Source organism: Trichomycterus rosablanca, chromosome 6 (assembly GCF_030014385.1).
Source record: "Trichomycterus rosablanca isolate fTriRos1 chromosome 6, fTriRos1.hap1, whole genome shotgun sequence".
NCBI lineage: Eukaryota > Metazoa > Chordata > Actinopteri > Siluriformes > Trichomycteridae > Trichomycterus > Trichomycterus rosablanca.
The window spans coordinates 29,304,845-29,325,749 of record NC_085993.1 but is presented as its reverse complement, the minus strand read 5'-3'; the positions used below and the strand labels follow the sequence as shown (position 1 = coordinate 29,325,749).

Sequence of the window (20,905 nt, the reverse complement as noted above, 5' to 3'; positions counted from 1 at the left end):
TGTTAATTCTACTAAAAGAGCAGAAACTTGTGAGTTTAATGCAAATAACTACAACCCCAGTTCCAATGAAGTTGGGACGTTGTGTAAAACATAAATAAAAACAGAATACGATGATTTGCAAATCCTTTTCAACCCATATTCAATTGAATACACTACAAAGACAAGATATTTAATGTTCAAACGGATAAACTTTATTGTTTTTTGCAAATATTCACTCATTTTGAATTTGATGCCTGCAACACGTTCCAAAAAAGTTGGGACAGGGGCAACAAAAGACTGGGAAAGTTGAGGAATGCTCAAAAAAACACCTGTTTGGAACATTCCACAGGTGAACAGGTTAATTGGAAACAGGTGAGTGTCATGATTGGGTATAAAGGGAGCATCCCCGAAAGGCTAAGTCGTTCACAAGCAAGGATGGGGCGAGGTTCACCACTTTGTGAACAACTGCGTGAGCAAATAGTCCACAACAGTTTAAGAACAACGTTTCTCAATGTGCAATTGCAAGGAATTTAGGGATTTCATCATCTACAGTCCATAATATCATCAAAAGATTCAGAGAATCTGGAGAAATCTGTGCAAGTAAGCGGCAAGGCCGAAAACCAACATTGAATGCCGGTGACCTTCGATTCCTCAGGCGGCACTGCATTAAAAACCGACATCATTCTGTAACGGATATTACCACATGGGCTCAGGAACACTTCAGAAAACCATTGTCAGTGAACACAGTTCGTCGCTCCATCTACAAGTGCAAGTTAAAACTCTACCATGCAAAGCGAAAGCCATATATCAACAACACCCAGAAACGCCGCCGGCTTCTCTGGGCCCGAGCTCATCTGAGATGGACTGACGCAAAGTGGAAAAGTGTCCTGTGGTCTGACGAGTCCACATTTCAAATTGTTTTTGGAAATCATGGACGTCGTGTCCTCCGGGCCAAAGAGGAAAAGGACTGTCCGGATTGTTATCAGCGCTAAGTTCAAAAGCCAGCATCTCTGATGGTATGGGGGTGTGTTAGTGCCCATGGCATGGGTAACTTGCACATCTGTGAAGGCACCATTAATGCTGAAGGGTACATACATGTTTTGGAGCAACATATGCTGCCATCCAAGCAACGTCTTTTTCTGGGACGTCTCTGCTTATTTCAGCAAGACAATGCCAAGCCACCTTCTGCACGTGTTACAACAGAGTGGCTTCGTAGTAAAAGAGTGCAGGTACTAGACTGGCCTGCCTGCAGTCCAGACCTGTCTCCCATTGAAAATGTGTGGCACATTATGAAGTGCAAAATACGACAACGGAGACCCCAGACTGTTGAGCAACTGAAGTTGTACATCAAGCAAGAATGGGAAAGAATTCCACCTACAAAGCTTCAACAATTAGTGTCCTCAGTTCCCAAACGCTTACTGAGTATTGTTAAAAGGAAAGGTGATGTAACACAGTGGTAAACATGCCCCTGTCCCAACTTCTTTGGAACGTGTTGCAGGCATCAAATTCAAAATGAGTGAATATTTGCAAAAAACAATAAAGTTTATCCATTTGAACATTAAATACCTTGTCTTTGTAGTGTATTCAATTGAATATGGGTTGAAAAGGATTTGCAAATCATTGTATTCTGTTTTTATTTATGTTTTACACAATGTCCCAACTTCATTGGAATTGGGGTTGTAATAAAATATAAAACTTCCAGTCACAATATTTACAAAATACAATGAAGTTGATCAGTGAAAACAACAGTAAAATATTTTCTTTCTATACAAGGGATCTTCAAAAAGTTTCAGCACTTTTATACTTGAGAGACTGAGAGAGTCTGGATTTAGCTCCATCTGACTTCCACCTATTTGGACCGCTCAAAGAAGCTTTAAAGGGAAGATTTTCATGTGATGATGATGTGAAAGCTGTGGTGCATCAGTGGCAATACACAATCAAAAAAATTATTTTGATGATGGCATTAAAATGGTACGATGCTGGAAAAAATGCATCGGTAAGAAAGGTGACTATGCAGAAAAGTGATGTAATTTCTTTTTGCAATTCTTAATAAATAGAGTTACCCTTGTACTTTTGTCAGTTAAATAACAATTTAAGAAAATTAACAAATCATAGATCCTTCTTTTTAGTGCATTGTTGGTTATTTACTGTCCCATTGTCTTAGGTTTTAAGTAAACTGGCTGTAACTACGGCTATACAATCCTTTCACATTAGTATAAAACGATTCTTGTTCTTCCATGGAATCATTGACAGTAATGCCTACAAGTCAAGTGTGAATAGACTTTCAAATTCAGACTCTTTCCATGTTGTGGAAGTAGCACTTACATGACATATTCAGTGTCAAGAACATAAGATAATTACTTGGCTATTAGTGATTGGTTGTTCTGCAGTGATTACATGTGGATAACTGTACAAAATAAAAATGCATTAAATAACAAAGCCACACCTGATCTCAAAGAACAGCATCTTGAAAAGGTCAGTGACCAAGACTTAAACTAATAGCATTTTCAAACTTATAGTTTGTTTGCTCTGGTCCGAATCAGTTGATAAGTGACCAGTGTAGTGCATATTTTAATGCAATTAAACATGGAGCAACGGTAGAGATGCCATTTAACTAGAGCTGTGATAATTATCTGGGCGTTATACTAGGCTGAACTACATCAGCGCAATGCCAAATTCACTTGAGGGCACATCATAAAACTGCTGCATTTCTTTAGACTTTGCGAAGAAGAAGTACTGCCTTCAGAGAGCAGAGTAAGGGACCTAATATTGAGAAGGTACAATAGGGCAGTTAAAGCCTAGCGATTAAGGTACTGGACTAGTAATCAAAAGGTCACTGGTTCAAGCCCCACCAATTGCTTAGACAATATACTGTCACAACTGTAAGTTGCTTTGGATAAAAGCGTCTGCTAAATGCAGAAAATGTAAATGTAAATGCAATGTACAATGTCAAATGTACTACAGTGCTAGTTGAGTCGGATCAAGGTCAGACCACGTTCTCATTAAAAACAGATCGCTCCAGAGTTTGTTCAGGAGCAGACTACATCCTCTCAAGGGTGTTGGTGTGATTGTTTTGGTCCACATCCAAGTGCAAATACTGTGTTCACACCTACCCAAACAGATCGCACCAAGGGGGAAAACAAACCTAAATCCGATTTAAACCAGACTAAACACCCTTAGACATACCAGAATAAAACACCAAGTTATACAGTGTTAATCAGCATAACAGTCAGATCAAATGTAGCATACACTAACAAAACAACTTGCTAGGTGCTGGAGTGGGAAGGATTAGGAGTTCTCACACACCCCCTCACTGACCTGACTGCCACATGACAGCGTCAGTCTAATCTGCTCTTAGCATGCAGCAAAGCTTCATATAGCATTACTTCCTCCCTGTTGAACACAGCTACAGGGCAGCTTAAGCTGAGGCTTAGTACAAACCAGCCAACCCCCAGATGCATGAAAACAATCCCACATACACACTGGTCCACAAAAACAAACTCGTTAATTACACATAAAAGCTGACCCTGATACGTCTAACAAGAAAACAATGTTAAATACGTTTCCACAGATACTTTATTCAACTGTGACTGCTTAACAAGAATTATTTGAGGTGCTCAGGTGGCACAGCGGTAAAACACGCTACCCCCAACTCCAGTTTGAATCAAAGGTCTGTTACCAGCAGGCTGGGCGGCTACACGGACAATGATTGACTTGTCTGTTGAGGTAGATGCTGTAGGGGATTCATGTGTTAGTCACAGCTCTCCTCAGTCAGCAGGGGAGAGAAAGCAAAATGCAGTTGGGTAATTGGATACAACTAGCTTGAGAGGAAAATTGAGAAAAAATGCAAACAGAAAATGTGTTCCTTAATAGATGGCAGATGAACACAGTACTGTGTTACAGTAATATAGTACAACCCCAAATCAAAAAAAGTTGGGACAGCATGAAAAATGCAAACAATAAATAAACACAGACTTTCTTACATTTACTTTGACTTTTATTTTATTGCAGACAGGATGAACCTGAAATATTTCATGTTTTGTCTGCTCAACTTCATTTCATTTATTAATAAACATCCATTTTTGCATTTCAGGCCTGAAACACATTTAAAAAAAAAGTTGGGATGGTAAAGCATTTACCACTTTGTAATGTTTCCATTCCTTTTCACCACACTTAAAAGATGTTTTGGCAGCAAGGATACCAAGTGATTTAGTGTTTCAGCTTTTATTTTGTCCCATTCTTCCTGCAAACAGTCTTAAGATGTGCAACAGTATGGAGTCGTTGTTGTCCACACATTCTCTATTGGGGAGAGGCCAGGACTACAGGCAGGCCAGTCCAGTACTCGTACCCTCTTCTTCCGCAGTCAATTCTTTGTAATGTGTGCAGCATGTGGTTTTGCATTGTCTTGTCGAAAAATGCATGGACGTCCCTGGAAAAGATGACATCTTGAAGGCAGCACATGTTGCTCTAAGATCTCAATGTACTTTTCTGCATTAATGCTGCCATCACAGAAGTGTAAATTACCTTTGCCAAGGGCACTGACACAGCCCCATACCATGACAGACCCTGGCTTTTGGACTGGATGGTCCTTTTCGTCTTTGGTCCGGAGCACATGGCCTCCATTTAAAAAAAAAAAGACCTGGAATGCTGTTTCATCTGACCACAATATACATTTCCACTGTGTGATGGTCCATCCTAGATGCCTCAGAGCCCAGAGAAGTCGACGCCGCTTATGGACATGGTTAACATAAGGCTTCTTTTCTGCACAGTAAAGTTTTAAGTGGCATTTGTGCATGTAACTCTGTATTGTTGTGCCTGACAAAGGTTTGCCAAAGTAATCCCTCACCCATGTGGTTATATCAGCTATTGTTGAGTGGTGGTTCTTGCTGCAGTGCCATCTGAGGGATCGAGGATCACTGGCATTCAGCTTAAGCTTGCGCCCTTGGCCTTTACGCACTGAAATTCCTTAAATTGTTTAATGATATTATGAACTGTAGAGGGAGAAATATGCAAATCCCTTCCAATCTTTCTTTGAGGTTCATTGTTTTTAAACATTTCAATCATTTTTGCATTTGTTGACAAACTGGAGATCCTCTGATCATCTTTACTCATCAGAGACTCAACCTTTCCTGGATGCTGCTTTTGTACCAAACCATGATTACAGTCACCTGTTGACATCACCTTTTTGAAATCACATCATTATTTAGTTTTTTCACCTTATTACTAGCCCTAAAATGCCACCGTCCCAACTTTTTTTGGAATGTGTTGCAGGCCTGAAATGCAGGAATGGAGGTATATTAACAAATGAAATGAAGTTGAGCAGACAAAACATGAAATATTGTGGATTTAAAATGTCTGCAATCAAATAAAAGTCAAAGTAAATGTAAGGAACACTGCATTTTATTAGCATGTTCCATGCTGTACTATGGCAAATATCCCCCTGTGGGATAATAAAAGGCTATTCTGTCTTATAGGCATTTCTCAATAGCTGTTGGGTTTGATTCTGCCACACATGAAAAATGGACAACGGCCAGACACACTGTGGAAAGGTGCAAGATTTATTACAGTACTGGGCTTAGTGTTAATTATGTATCTCTTAAAATTAAACTATAATAACTAGTCTCAGTACTACAATAATAAAAAAAATATTAAAAAAATTATGGCAGTAAAGTTTGGTGCTCGTAGCTTCTTACAAAAACGGCATTTAAGGCCGGTACACTAAAGCCCTGGCTTAAGTAAAGAAGTATAAAGAATACAAGTGGACATTACAAGTGAACGCTAGATGTTTACTGGACAACTCTGTGGAGTTTCATCGTTCTCTGTGTTGACACACTTGTGGTTTCCTCCCACAAGTTCAAAAACATGAAGTAAGGCCAATTAAAGCTACTAAAACTGCCCAGTGTGTGTGTGTGTGTGTGTGTGTGTTAGACTGGCAGTGCCCTGTTGGGTGTATTTCCTGCCTTTGCCCAATGAATAAGACCCAATGCGACCCTGACCAGGATAAACCAGTAGTAAAACAGACAATAAATGAATGAATAAATGGAGAATTAGCTCAGAATGTTAATGCCGTCTAGAGGCTTAAGAGATACAGGTCAGTGGGTACTGGGCAATCCTTTTCAGCTAAGAAGGGCTAGAGTGCATTCTCTCTCTCTCTCTCTCTCTCTCTCTCTCTCCATCTGCCTGATCTAATCCTATTCGCCAGCCAAAATGTTTTTCCTCACAAAGCCTCGTGCTCTCTCCACTTCTGGCTGTCTACTTTTTTTGCATGCAAGCCTCAAGTCGGAAAATCAAAGTGCCAAAAGCAGGACCAGGAGATGAATGTGAATGTGAATTTGGTCAAATGTTCCACTGAGCTCCACAGGTTGTGACGAAGGCAAATGCTAAATTTAGAACATTACACATCTGCCACTTCGATGTGGTCAAAATGATCTCACAATTGCACTTTTGTAAGAGTGCGCTTACCCATTTGTTTGAAAGCAATGAATGGTTAAGATTTAATCATCTGTTTTCAATTATATCACAAGTATAAACTGTGATGTATATTAGTACGGTACAGCCTGTTTAGTCAAGAAATCAGGACAGTATAAAATTACAGCAAACCCTCTGAAACATACTCAATAAACTAGTAGAATTAGAAGTAGAATTGGTTAGTACTAACATAGCACTAAACTGTTCCTTTTACTGATTTGCAAACATCAGTGGTTTTATCTGAAACAATATTCATTAACTATTCAAGCACTATCATATAGAAAACACCATTCCCACTGTAAACATTTGCTTTCAGAGATGCCAAGTTTGTCAATTTCTCCTAAACAATAACCGACCATCATTAGTAATCAGTTAACCAACAAGCATAAAGCGACACTTCCACTTCTTTATACTTTATTTTTACTGAAAAAAGCATAACATAGAAAACATATCAGTAATGTAGAACAGTCAAAAAAACATAACCAATATGGGCAACACTAGTTCAGAATTTTGGATTTAAATTTTAAACAGTCAATAACAGAACGTTTAGAGCTAACAAAAATGCTAATGCTAAAAGAGGGGCAGACAGAGAGTGAAAAGTGCTCGGCAACTTGGTCAGGACAGAGGTCTGCATAACTGAATACCACTAGATTGGGAAAAATGATCCGCCAAGAGCCGACCCCGCAACCGAACGATATATATCTGCTCCTTCCTCAGCCTTTGTCTCATTCAGTTGCGGGGTTAGCTCTCGGCGGATCATGATCCGCATTGATTTGGCACAATTTTTATGTCGGATGCCCTTCCTGACACAACCCTCCCTATTTTATCCGGGCTTGGGACCGGCACTACAATGCGCTGGTTTGTGCATCTAGCGGCTAGGTATCTATGGGACAATTCAGTGTTTCCAATTAGCCTGGTGGCATGTTTTTGAACTGTGGGAGGAAACCGGAGCACCCGGAGGAAACCCACGCGGACACGGGGAGAACATGCAAACTCTGCACAGAAAGGACCTGGACCGTTCCACCTGGGGATCGAACCCAGGACCTTCTTGCTGTGAGGCGACAGTGCTACCCACTAAGCCACATTCATTCACATTCATCCCCCTCTTAAACAAGGCTGACCCTGTGTCTTGGCCCCAGCTTTAAAAAACGCGTGAATAATTTCGTTGTACTGTACACCTGTATATGTTTAAATGACAAATAAAGGTATTCATTCATTTATATTATTAGATGATAAGCTGAGTTCTACATTTATACTGTGGCATGATGCAAATGTTCACTTTAGTTTTGTAAATAAAAACAAAATAACGCACAGCTCCACGTGTTCCAATGCAGTGTTTAACATGCAGGCAGACCCCATGTTGATGCAAAACGAGTTTCAGTTTGTGATTTCATTGCATAATAGTTCCAATCATTATTATTTAATTGTTTAAAATGCAAAAACACACTGAGGGTGGGTAGGAGCCACTTACTGTAACGAATGAGCTAATATCAAGTTTACACTACATGACTTTCCAAGTCGTCAGGTCGCTGTACAGTTCACACTACACAACTGGATCTCTTGTAATTGGGAGTCTTTCAAGTCGGTGTGGCTTTCACATTACACGACTGATCGGCGATAGGGGGTTTCACACTACACAATCTATCACCAACTGGAATCGCAGGTGAGCTTCTCTGGTCTTCCAAAATACATTTTGTCACGAAAACAAACGCGAGAAGTGAAGAGGAGTTTAATGATACCACGTCCAAAAATGCACGTCAACAAGTAGCAAGCGATCAAATTTGTTTGTGCACTGATGTGCAGCAGAAAATCAAAGACAAAAATAAATAAATCCGAGTGGATTTGGCAACACAACCAGCAGGGATTGTTTTGTTCTGTAGTGAGTTGTAGGTCAAAAATATTTTTTTTGTAATGCAGTGTTGGTATTATAGTTTGGAGTAGACGATAAGTTCACAAATATTGTAAAGCTTGTGTGTGTGCCGATGTATTCTGACAGAAACTATATTATCCCCCTCACCACACTCATTGCCAGTCGCAAACGATATTTAACATGCTAGATATCTCTCCTCAGTCGCCGAGCGCTTGGCGAGTGCTCGGATCGAGTTGTTGAGTAGTTTACACATAGCGATTGAGAGCCGAGTTTAGATCGCAGAGCAAACGCCGAGTTGCTCCCGAGCTGCCACAAAATCAGGGCAAAAATCGTGTAGTGTGAACTACGCATAACAGGACAAGAGAGGGGCGGACACACACGCAGAGATGTTTCACAAAGTATTTAATAATAACAAAAAACAAGACAAGGGTACACAAGACAAGACCAGACGTAAACACACAACCTAAGCTAAATGCTAATGCTAACACTAATCTAAACACATAAACAATGCTAAAGCTAAACTATGCTACACTAACAGCTAACGCTAATCTAAACACACAAGAAACCTGACTAAACTATACTAGACCCTAAGCTAAGGCAAAACATGATCTTAGACTAACACTTAGACAAAAAGGCTAACACTAAGCATGAACAAGAGCATGGACTAGACAAGAGCATGACAAAACCAAACCAAAATCATGTCAAGTCAAAATAGTCTCTGCCGAAGGCTCCACAGCTGCTCTCTTAAATGCCCTGAGCATTACCTGCAACAAGGAGCAGCTGTGGATCCTTAGCGTCATTGACCAATCATAAGGAGGAGTTGTTGGCCTGACATCCTAAACAAAGCCTCCTCCACCATGTGCTCACAAAAACATGGGCGTGGCAACTTATTAACAGTCCTGTAAAAATCTCTTTTGACCCCACGTATACCCCAAGTTAAAGATTGATGCATTAGGTCCTTACAATTCATACAGAGTTCATCAGCTCATCTGTTCTTTAGTTTTCCTAAATAATTCCTTGTCAGTCTATATCTGTGTCAACCCTGCTGGCTTTCTGATGCTGGCTGCATTGCTTGCCAACAAAGGCAAAACCTGACCAGATCCATCATGGTCAAATGCTGTACAGTATATCAAGCCCATAAAGCAATGAGGACACACAAACACCCCTGAAGACACAAGGACAAAGATCATCACGAGCACTTTCTACTTTACTACAGGTTTTAAATGAGCATGTCATATCTTATTGCACTGCACAGTAACACACTAAAGTAAAGTAAAGTAAATAACTAAAGTATTTGTTAATTACTTGTGTATTTTCTTACAATATAGAGTATATTAGAAGTCCCTGTAGCCTAAGCACTTCCTAAAATTTTACTCAAATATAAGCCCAAGATAGAGAGTAAATAGAGTAAATAAGGTAAATAAAAATAAATTTTTTAGCCTAGTTTTTAAGCTGGCAAATGTAAGGAATGTCCTGATTTAAGAATGCAGGCCTTGTTCCAGTGCAAACTGTATAAGCCTGTATATACTGAGCACATTCCTTAAATGATCTCGCAGAATTTTTCATGCATTTTCACACCTTAAAGTGTGTATCTTTGCCAACCCCAAAGCTCTTAATAACAGGGTCTTAAATCTTAAGCTCAAGTATATAGAAATTTCAATTGGGAGTTAAGTAGTAGTTACAGTGTATCACAAAAGTGAGTACACCCCTCACATTTCTGCAAATATTTCATTATATCTTTTCATGGGACAACACTATAGACATGAAACTTGGATATAACTTAGAGTAGTCAGTGTACAGCTTGTATAGCAGTGTAGATTTACTGTCTTCTGAAAATAACTCAACACACAGCCATTAATGTCTAAATAGCTGGCAACATAAGTGAGTACACCCCACAGTGAACATGTCCAAATTGTGCCCAAATGTGTCGTTGTCCCTCCCTGGTGTCATGTGTCAAGGTCCCAGGTGCGAATGGGGAGCAGGGCTGTTAAATTTGGTGTTTTGGGTACAATTCTCTCATACTGGCCACTGGATATTCAACATGGCACCTCATGGCAAAGAACTCTCTGAGGATGTGAGAAATAGAATTGTTGCTCTCCACAAAGATGGCCTGGGCTATAAGAAGATTGCTAACACCCTGAAACTGAGCTACAGCATGGTGGCCAAGGTCATACAGCGGTTTTCCAGGACAGGTTCCACTCGGAACAGGCTTCGCCAGGGTCGACCAAAGAAGTTGAGTCCACGTGTTCGGCGTCATATCCAGAGGTTGGCTTTAAAAAATAGACACATGAGTGCTGCCAGCATTGCTGCAGAGGTTGAAGACGTGGGAGGTCAGCCTGTCAGTGCTCAGACCATACGCCGCACACTGCATCAACTCGGTCTGCATGGTCGTCATCCCAGAAGGAAGCTGACGCACAAGAAAGCCCGCAAACAGTTTGCTGAAGACAAGCAGTCCAAGAACATGGATTACTGGAATGCCCTGTGGTCTGACGAGACCAAGATAAACTTGTTTGGCTCAGATGGTGTCCAGCATGTGTGGCGGCGCCCTGGTGAGAAGTACCAAGACAACTGTATCTTGCCTACAGTCAAGCATGGTGGTGGTAGCATCATGGTCTTGGGCTGCGTGAGTGTTGCTGGCACTGGGGAGCTGCAGTTCATTGAGGGAAACATGAATTCCAACATGTACTGTGACATTCTGAAACAGAGCATGATCCCCTCCCTTCGAAAACTGGGCCTCATGGCAGTTTTCCAACAGGATAACGACCCCAAACACAACCTCCAAGATGACAACTGCCTTGCTGAGGAAGCTGAAGGTAAAGGTGATGGACTAAACCCAATTGAGCACCTGTGGCGCATCCTCAAGTGGAAGGTGGAGGAGTTCAAGGTGTCTAACATCCACCAGCTCCGTGATGTCATCATGGAGGAGTGGAAGAGGATTCCAGTAGCAACCTGTGCAGCTCTGGTGAATTCCATGCCCAGGAGGGTTAAGGCAGTGCTGGATAATAATGGTGGTCACACAAAATATTGACACTTTGGGCACAATTTGGACATGTTCACTGTGGGGTGTACTCACTTATGTTGCCAGCTATTTAGACATTAATGGCTGTGTGTTGAGTTATTTTCAGAAGACAGTAAATCTACACTGCTGCAATGTACACTGACTACTCTAAGTTATATCCAAGTTTCATGTCTATAGTGTTGTCCCATGAAAAGATATAATAAAATATTTGCAGAAATGTGAGGGGTGTACTCACTTTTGTGATACACTGTAGATGAGTTATTAAAGAAAATAGAACCCTTATTTTAATCTGGCTCTGTATTTGGATGTGGCTCATTGATACAATTCTTTTCCCCAAATTCACACTGGACTTGTATGTTTGGAACAATTACCTCAACAATTAGGTCATTTCCAATTACCTATTGTAGCACCTCTTCCACTTGCACCACCCCAGATATGACAGGATAAAACCACAGACTTGCATATGTCCCCTCTGACATATCATGTATTTGCCAGGTGCCTCTTTATGGCAACAAGCGTTGGGTTCCGAGTTTACGGGAGTCACGCCAGGCACTATGAGAATAATCCATCAGCCGTTTCAGCGCCTTGACCACCAGCAGCAAGAGAAAACATCAGACATTCCCTTGGTTAGACACAGCCAGTTGTGTCTGTTGGACGCCCAGCCATTATGGTAGCACTGCTGAGATTTAAACTCTCTGATCTGGTTGGCAAGTGCATTAGACAGCTGTATCAACCAAGCACAACCGCAATGCTTTTATAAAGACTAAATTCTGATATGGAGGATTAAAACAGTTGTAATTACAAATAGTTCACCCAAAACCTAAACCTTAGACAATGGGATCCTGTGTAAAACCAAATCTTATAATTAATATTATATTATTGTTTTATTTTATTTTATGTGGTATCTGGCACCAAGATGTTAGCAGCGGATCCTTTAACTCCTGTAAGTTGTGAGGTGGGGCCTCCATGGATTGGACATGTTTGTCCAGCACATCCCACAGATGCTCGATTTGATTGAGATCTGGGGAATTTGGAGGCCAAGGTAACACCTCAAACTCGTTGTTGTGCTCCTCAAACCATTCCTGAACCATTTTTGCTTTGTGGCAGGGCACATTATCCTGCTGAAAGAGGCCACAGCCATCAGGAAATACCGTTTCCATGAAAGGGTGTACATGGTCTGCAACATGCTTAGGTAGGTTGTACATGTCAAAGTAACATCCACATGGATGACAGGACCCAAGGTTTCCCACGCACATGCACGTGATGTAAAAGAAAACATGATTCATCAGACCAGGCCACATCCTTCCATTGCTCCGTGGTCCAGTTCCATTGTTCACATGCCCAGTGTTGGCAGCCTGCATGGGCACTCTGAGAAGGCTTTTCATTAGTCCTAATAAACCAAAGACTTTTGTTCTGGGGGTCTGTGGTCTGGTGCTCTCATGCTGTCCCACGTTTAATGTTGTGTTGGCCCAAATTTAATGTCATATTTTGAGTCATCTGACTGTGATGAGTTTGATGCTCTGGGATCAGGATTGCTACACTTGCCTAGGACAAAGGCACAAGAAGGATTTATGGAATTAGAGATTTTCAGTTATCAGGGGTGTTGGGTTGCTGTTGTTCTGCCTCTCACATATGATCACTCAGGTCTGTTGACAATGTGAGAGTTTTTGAAAATCCCAGTTCCAGTTCACCCCAAAGGGTATCAACACAGCTGAGGCCAGCCAACTGTAGTTCCTCCACACCAAACCAAATCTTATGGACACCGCTTTGGACACATGGGGCACATTAATGCTAGAAAAAAGAAAGTGCCTTTCCCAAATCGTTGCCATAAAGTTCTACATGTACCCTCTTCTATTTACACCAAGGTAAAATATTTAGATAAAAACCTGAGCTCATTGGTTTGCAATGCAGTAAACACGACTGAAGGAGGTAATAAACTATCGAAGGGCTGCTAAACTAACTTCAGCTACTCTGCTTTTTTAGCTTCGCAGCATAAGCCAAGCAGCCGAATCAAGTACAAACACAGAACAGAAACAGTCTCTCTGTTTAAACAGATTATTTTTGAACAACCAGACTGCGGCACAAAGGCTATGACAACACCACAGGGTTTTAGTAAGAAATATTATTACTGAGCATAAAGGTGCAAGCACAGCAAAGGTGATGATGATTTTCTAAATGTTGCAAGATCCTGACCATAAAAAAAGAAGAAGAAATGTCCAGGGATCCTTTCATTTTAAACAAAACTTGACTAGTTTTATACAGCTGCAGTAATGGATTCATGATGAGAGAAAATATCCAGATGTAACCAAGTGACTTCTTCCAGACTTATTGCAGACTTTAGAGTCTTTTGAATGAATTAGGTGTCTATTTCATCTTGATGTGAATAGGAAAATTACAGTTGACCACATTTATGTCTGGTACTGAAATGTATTGAAGGCAGGACAGAAAGAAAGTCCTGGGTGTGATTCCAGAATAGAGTGGCCCAAGTCCTTTCTGTGTGGAATTTACATGTTCTCCCCGTGTCTGTGTGGGTTTACTTTGGGTGTTCTGGTTTCCTACCACAGTCCAAAGACATGCAGTCAGGTTAACTGGTGATACAAAATTGTGTGTAAGTGTGTGTTGCACTGTGATGGACTGGCAACCTGTCCAGGATGTTTCTTGCCTTTTGCCCAGTGATTGGACCCACCGCAACAATGAATAGACTAAAGTGGTGGTAAAACACTCACTCACTCTCACTCACTTTCTTAGTGAAAAAAAAAATATATATTTAGGGGTTACATATCTGTACACACTTAGCCTAATACTTGGTTGATGCACCTGTGACAGCAATTACAGCCTCAAGGCGTCTTGTGAAAGAAGCTACAAGCTTGGCACACTTGTTTCTGGACATTTTTGCCCATTCCTCTGGACTTTAGAGAAGTGTGGTGTAGTATTTTTCCAGCATTAATAAGACCATGAGTATTTTTTGAGGGAGCTTAGTTTTTAAACAACCAAACAAACAACCAAACAAACACAAATCTCCTTATAAAACAAATTTGAACACAATGTCTAAATTCTTGTTTGTTTTGGCTTATTGTCCTGTTCAAACACCCAAATGTGTTCAAGCTTTAATCCAATTGCAAATGATTTAGTGTTTTACTCAATATTTTTTAAATAATAATTCACCTTTGACCAAGTTCATTATTTTGCCCACTTTCTGAGAGGCACCAGTTTTACTGGTACCATATTTATTTATCGAACCCAGGACCTTCTTGCTGTGAGGCGACAGTGCTACCCAGCAAGCCAGTGCCACCCTTACTGGTAGCAAAAAAGCACCAGAGCATAATACTACTACTACCATAATTGACATGGAGATATAGTGTTGTTGGGTTGGGTCTGAATGCATTATTCTTCTTCCTCTAAACCTACCTCTAAAACTCTCCTCCACTATGATTTTTCTTTGTCCATGCAAGTAGCAGTAAACTTTATTGTGCTCAATTAAGAGCAGGTGCCTACATAAAGTTTGCTTGGCTGTCTTTCAGTGACACTATCAGTTTTGTGACACTATCAAAAACAAAACAATGTTGTAATGTAATACCCAATGTAGTGGCTCAGTCTAAAGCCTTATTTATATGGCCACCAGGAAGTCACAAGCTACAATGATCAGCCACAACATTAAAACCACCTCCTCTGGTCTACACTCACTGTCCATTTTATCAGCTCCACTTACCATATAGAAGCACTTTGTAGTTCTACAATTACTGGCTGTAGTCCATCTGTTTCTCTGAATGCTTTGTTAGACCCCGTTCATGCTGTTCTTCAATGGTCAGGACTCTCCCAGGACCACTACAGAACAGGTATTATTTGGGTGGTGGATCATTCTCAGCACTGCAGTGACACTGACATGGTGGTGGTGTGTTGTGCTGGTATGAGTGGAGTTTTTAAACACCTGGACTGAGAATAGTCCAACAACCAAAAATATATCCAGCCAACAGCACCCTGTGGGCAGCCACTTATGAAGGTCTAGAAAATGACCAACTCAAACAGCAGCAATAGATGAACGATCATCTGTGATTTTACATCTACAAGGTGGACCAACTAGGTAGGAGTGTCTAACAGAGTGGACAGTGAGTGGACATGGTATTTAAAAACTCCATCAGCACTGCTGTGTCTGATCCACTCATACCAGCACAACACACACTAACACACCACCACCATGTCAGTGTCACTGCAGTGCTGAGAATCATCCACCACCTAAATAATACCTGCTCTGTGGTGATCCTGTGGTGATCCTGTGGGGGTCCTGACCATTGAAAAATAAGGTGAAAGCAGGCTAAAAAAGTATGTAGAGAAACAGATGGACTACAGTCAGTAATTGTAGAACTACAAAGTGCTTCTATATGGTAAGTGGAGCTGATAAAATGGACAGTGAGTGTAGAAACAAGGAGGTGGTTTTAATGCTATGGTTGATCGGTGTATAGTCAATCTAAGCCACCACCAAGTTAAATCGCATTATAGAATTTGTAATAAATATATTTTAAAACACCAGATTTGGCATATATTTTTAAAAAAACCTTCAATACATTTATGAAAGAAAGGCAATATGTGTTCCAACTATACAGTCACAGAAAAAAACTGTTGCAAAAATAACTGAAGTCACAATACATACTCCATATGTCCTTTACAAGTGTATGTAAACTTATGACCTCTATGTGTATGCAAATAAGTCCTTTCTCTCTTATGCTCTTAGGCTTTCTGTCATTGAAACAGACCCAAACCTCTATTTTTTTCTGACTTAAGTGTACAGTGTGTTGTGGTTAACCAGAAAGCCACATTTGACAGATTGCCTTTTCCTTGGCTTATACTTGTGTTGAAACGATAAGAACTGTATAATGTCTCAACACCTGTTTTAGTAGTCATATTTACACATACAGTATTAAATTTATTCATGCCAACCCTTTTCCCACCTTTAATAGCATTATTGTACTTCCATCAAACGTTCTGAAATATACAGAATACAATACTATGGAATCTATAAAGAGAAACCTCTGTGTGGGTTTGGCACTAAGAAAATGCTTTCCAGATGTAGTCCACTGACCTTGAAGGTCAAGGCATGTCAGGGGAGTTATGGGCAAAATAAGCATGTCCACATGTAAGAGCATGCTAAATGGAACAGAAACAGTATTTCGGATTAGACCAAATATGATATATATGCCCAAAAGTGTGAGGCCACAAGTATATGGACACCTGACCATGAGCTTGTTGAGCATTCCAATCAACATCTATGGGAGTATGGCATTAAGTGTTACAACTCCCACTATACACTACATAAAGTTTGCTTGGCTGTCTTTCAGTGACACTATCAGTTGTGTGACACTATCAAAAAACAAAAAAAACAATGTTGTAATGTAAGACCAAATGTAGTGGCTCAGTCTAAAGCCTTATTTATATGGCCACCAAGAAGTCACAAGCTACACTGATCAGCCACAACATTAAAACCATCTCCTTGTTTCTACACTAACTGTCCATTTTATCAGCTCCACTTACCATATAGAAGCACTTTGTAGTTCTACAATTACTGACTGTAGTCCATGTGTTTCTCTGCATGCTTTGTTAGCCTCCTTTTATGCTGTTCTTCAATGGTCAGGACTCTCCCAGGACCACTACAAAGCAGGTATAATTTGGGTAGTGGATCATTCTCAGCACTGCAGTGACAGTGGTGTGTTAGTGTGTGTTGTGCTGGTATAAGTGGATAAGACACAGCAGCACTTCTGGTGTTATAAAACACCTCACTGTCACTGCTGGACTGAGAATAGTCCACCTACCAAAAACATCCAGCCAACAACACCCCGTGGGCAGCGTTTTGTGACCACTGATGAAGGTCTAGAAGATGACCAACTCAAACAGCAGCAATAGATGAGTGATCGTCTCTGACTTTACATCTACAAGGTGAACCAACTATGTAGGAGTGTCTAATAGAGTGGACAGTGAGTGGACACAGTATTTAAAAACTCAGCAGCACTGCTGTGTCTGACTCATACCAGCACAACACGCACTAACACACCACCACCATGTCATTGTCACTGCAGTGTTGAGAATGATCCACCACCCAAATAAAACCTGCTCTGTGGTGGTCCTGACCATTGAAGAACAGCAGGAAAGGAGGGTAACAAAGCATGCAGAGAAATAGATGGACTACAGTCAGTAATTGTAGAACTACAAAATGCTCCTACATGGTAAGTGGAGCTACTAAAATGGACAGTGAGTGTAGAAACAAGGAGGTGGTTTTAATGTTATGGCTGATTGCTGTATAGCTATGATGGCCTTTACTCTTCCAGGATGACTTTCCACAAGATTTTGGGGTGTCTGTGAGAATGCGTGCCCATTCTGTAAAAAGAGCATTTGTAAGGTAAGGCATTAATGTTGGACAACTGACCTGGGACCTTGATCCTTCACATCATACTTGTAATACCATGTCTTTCTGGAAACCGCTTTGAGTACAGGAGCACAGACATGCTGGAACAGGACAAGGTCTTTCCCAAAGTTTAATATAAAGCTGAAAGCATATAAATTGTTGTATACAACTGATTTTATAGACTTCTAAGCAATGGGTGTCACTGAGACAATAATTGTGAGGATTGCAGACATACTTTCAGTTAATTCTAGAATTAACTTTTCGTGTGACTCCAACTCTGTGACAGTTGTTTTGGAAAAATAACACCCTTTCTTATATCAAGACAGCAAGACAATGCCCTGTACACAGAACAAATAAAGAGATTAGGTTTGTAAGTTTGGAATGAAACAACATGGCTGGCTTGCACAGAGCCTTGACATTGACAATAACTAAAATACTTACAGGGTGAATTAAACTGCCAAGTGCTTACATGTTTTAAATGTTGTAAAAAGACTTTCTAGAGGAGTGGAGACTATTATAGTTGTAATGGGGTGGCAGAGCAAGTAAATGTTAATGCCCATGCTTTTACAATGTTAGTTCAAAACAAAATCATGTTCAGGTATTCACATACTTTTAAGCATACAATGTATATCCAAGTAATAAACAGTTGTGTTAATAAAGTGCCTAATTTTTCTCTCTTCATCACAGCACCTGTTGGTGGAATATTTGTCGGCAGCAAGTGAACATTTTATCCTCAAAGTTACATTAACTTTGAAGCAGGAAAAATAGGCAAGCGTGAGGATTTGAGCGAGTTTGATAAGGGCCAAATTGTGATGGCTAGACGACTGGGTCAGAGCATCTCCAAAACTGCAGCTCTTGTGTGGTGTTCCCGGTCTGTAGTGGTCAGTATCTATTAAAAGTGGTCCAAGGAAGGAACAGTGGTAAACCGGTGACAGGGTTATGGGCGGCCAAGGCTCAGAAATGCACGTGGGGAGCGAAGGCTGGCCCGTGTGGTTCGATCCAACAGACGAGGTACTGTAGCTCGACTTGCTGAAAAAGTTAATGCTGGTTCTGATAGAAAGGTGTCAGAATACACAGTGCATCACAGTTGCAGGGCTGTTTTGGCAGCAAAAGGGGGACCAACACAATATTAGGAAAATTTCAGTTGCAATAGGGCACAGTATTTCTGTAAAATGCCTTACAGAGGTTAGTACTTAAAGGTTTTCTCTGTGATGGTACTAGGTCTAAAAAGTTGTACAACCATTGCATGTTTGTGTGCTATTATGTGTCTTCTTAATGTGCTTATTTTACTGTGCAGAACATTTCTGTGGTGACGGGGCAACTTGTATGACGTAAAGAGTGTCACTGTTTTTCTTAAATTATGTCTTGATTTTCAAGGAGCCTTGAAAGACTGGCAGCTTTGTGGGCACTTTGAGGCATGGTTCTACTGTAGTACATCTTGCGTTGCCTAGGTCAGTATTAGTAATAATAAAATTTATACAGCAAACACCAGTGCGCATGCGTCATTTATAATCAAACAGCTTCCCATATTCAATCAAACAGTGTTAAAGACGTAATGGCGCCTACGTCACGATTTCGACACAGGTTTTATAGAGGCCAGGGGGCAAATGTGCAGCATAATAGAAATGGCAGTCTCTTATCGGTGTGTTAGTGTGTGTTGTGCTGGTATGAGTGGATCAGACACAGCAGTGCTGCAGGCGTCATTTATAATCCAACAGCTTCCCATATTCATTATGAGTGTTAAAGAGATAACGGCGCCTACGTCACGATTTCGTCATAGGTTTTATAGAGGCCAGGGGCAAATGTGCAGCATAATAGAAATGACATTCTCTTATTGGCAATGTGTTTAGCACTTTATATAGTGTGCTAGACTGAATTTGCTTTTGCGCAGTATGACGCTATGGTACATACATTACCAAGCTAGGTGTAATATCTATAGATCAGCACTTACCTCCCGAGCTATTTGGCTCAAAGCATCATCCTCTGCTGATACCTTCTCCCGATTGGGAATCCTCTTCCTTCCAGTGACCTGAGTTCCCATTGTATTATTTATAATAATATTAACGATTTATAGAATGAGAAAATCTAAACCGAATAGTCCAGCAATTATAAAGATGTGCTAAAAGTGGGTGCGAATTTCTACTGTGTTCGTTAAGACAGAAGTGTCCTGATGTATCGGGTTAATCTATGTTTCCATTCACTGAACACACAGCAGTGAAACGTGTCACCTATTTGATTACACATAGCGCGCGTGAATCACCACCAAAGCCTGTTGATCAGTCAACATCTGCATCCAGAAGTCAAACCCACCACACCAAAAATCCTGGATAATAATGACAAGACGTTTCTAATGACCGGCTGGCGACATTGCGCAAAATATAACGTCCATTTAAATATCTCCCAGCTGCACCCTTCTCTGCTCCAGATCCAGCATTGAGGCATCAATAAGTGCACGAATAAGATCAAAGCATCCACGATAAAAAGTTGAATAACAATTTTAGTAAACAGGCAACCCAGAAGGATGAGAGATCCGATGCTGAAGAGAGATTCCGAGATTCAAGGCGCAAAAGGATTAAGCCAATCACAAACAAAGTAAGACTAAATGGGCGGGGCTAAACCAGCCTGCTTTCTGTAGTGTTTTGTGATAGGATCTATTTGGTGAGTCATATCAATGTGCTCCGCTCACCAACAAGAGTCAAATCCTTCAAACCCTTTACCATGATATATCACTAATTTTTCATTCATTCAAATCAATTTAAAGAAGTCAATCCATGTTTTTCATGTTTTCAGGAAGAACATGCAAAATACACTGATCAGCCATAACATTAAAACTACCTCCTTGTTTCTACACTCACTGTCTATTTTATCAGCTCCACTTACCATATAAAAGCACTTTGTAGTTCTACAATTACTGACTGTAGTCCATCTGTTACTCTGCATGCTTTGTTAGCCCCCTTTCATGCTGTTCTTTAATGGTCAGGACCATTTAATGGTTAGGTGGTGGATCATTCTCAGAACTGCAGTGATAATGACATGGTGGTGGTGTGTTAGTGTTGTGCTGGTATGAGTGGATCAGACACAGCAATGCTGCTGGAGTTTTTTTAATACCGTGTCCACTCACTTTCCACTCTTTAGACACTCCTACCTAGTTGGTCCCACTTGTAGATGTAAAGTC

At 40.7% G+C, this 20,905-nt stretch overlaps 1 protein-coding gene across 2 annotated transcripts in view; it reads right to left on the bottom strand.

Moving 5' to 3' along the window:
* Positions 1-20,063, bottom strand: part of lrrfip1b (leucine rich repeat (in FLII) interacting protein 1b) — a 78,529-nt gene extending 58,466 nt beyond the window's left edge. For both annotated transcript variants that reach the window (XM_062997659.1, XM_062997660.1), the window contains exon 1: positions 19,682-20,063. In XM_062997659.1, coding sequence (XP_062853729.1) covers positions 19,682-19,771 — 90 coding nt within the window. In that variant the 5' untranslated portion in view covers positions 19,772-20,063. The remainder of the gene's footprint in view (positions 1-19,681) is intronic.
* Between the last annotated feature and the right edge of the window lie 842 nt (positions 20,064-20,905).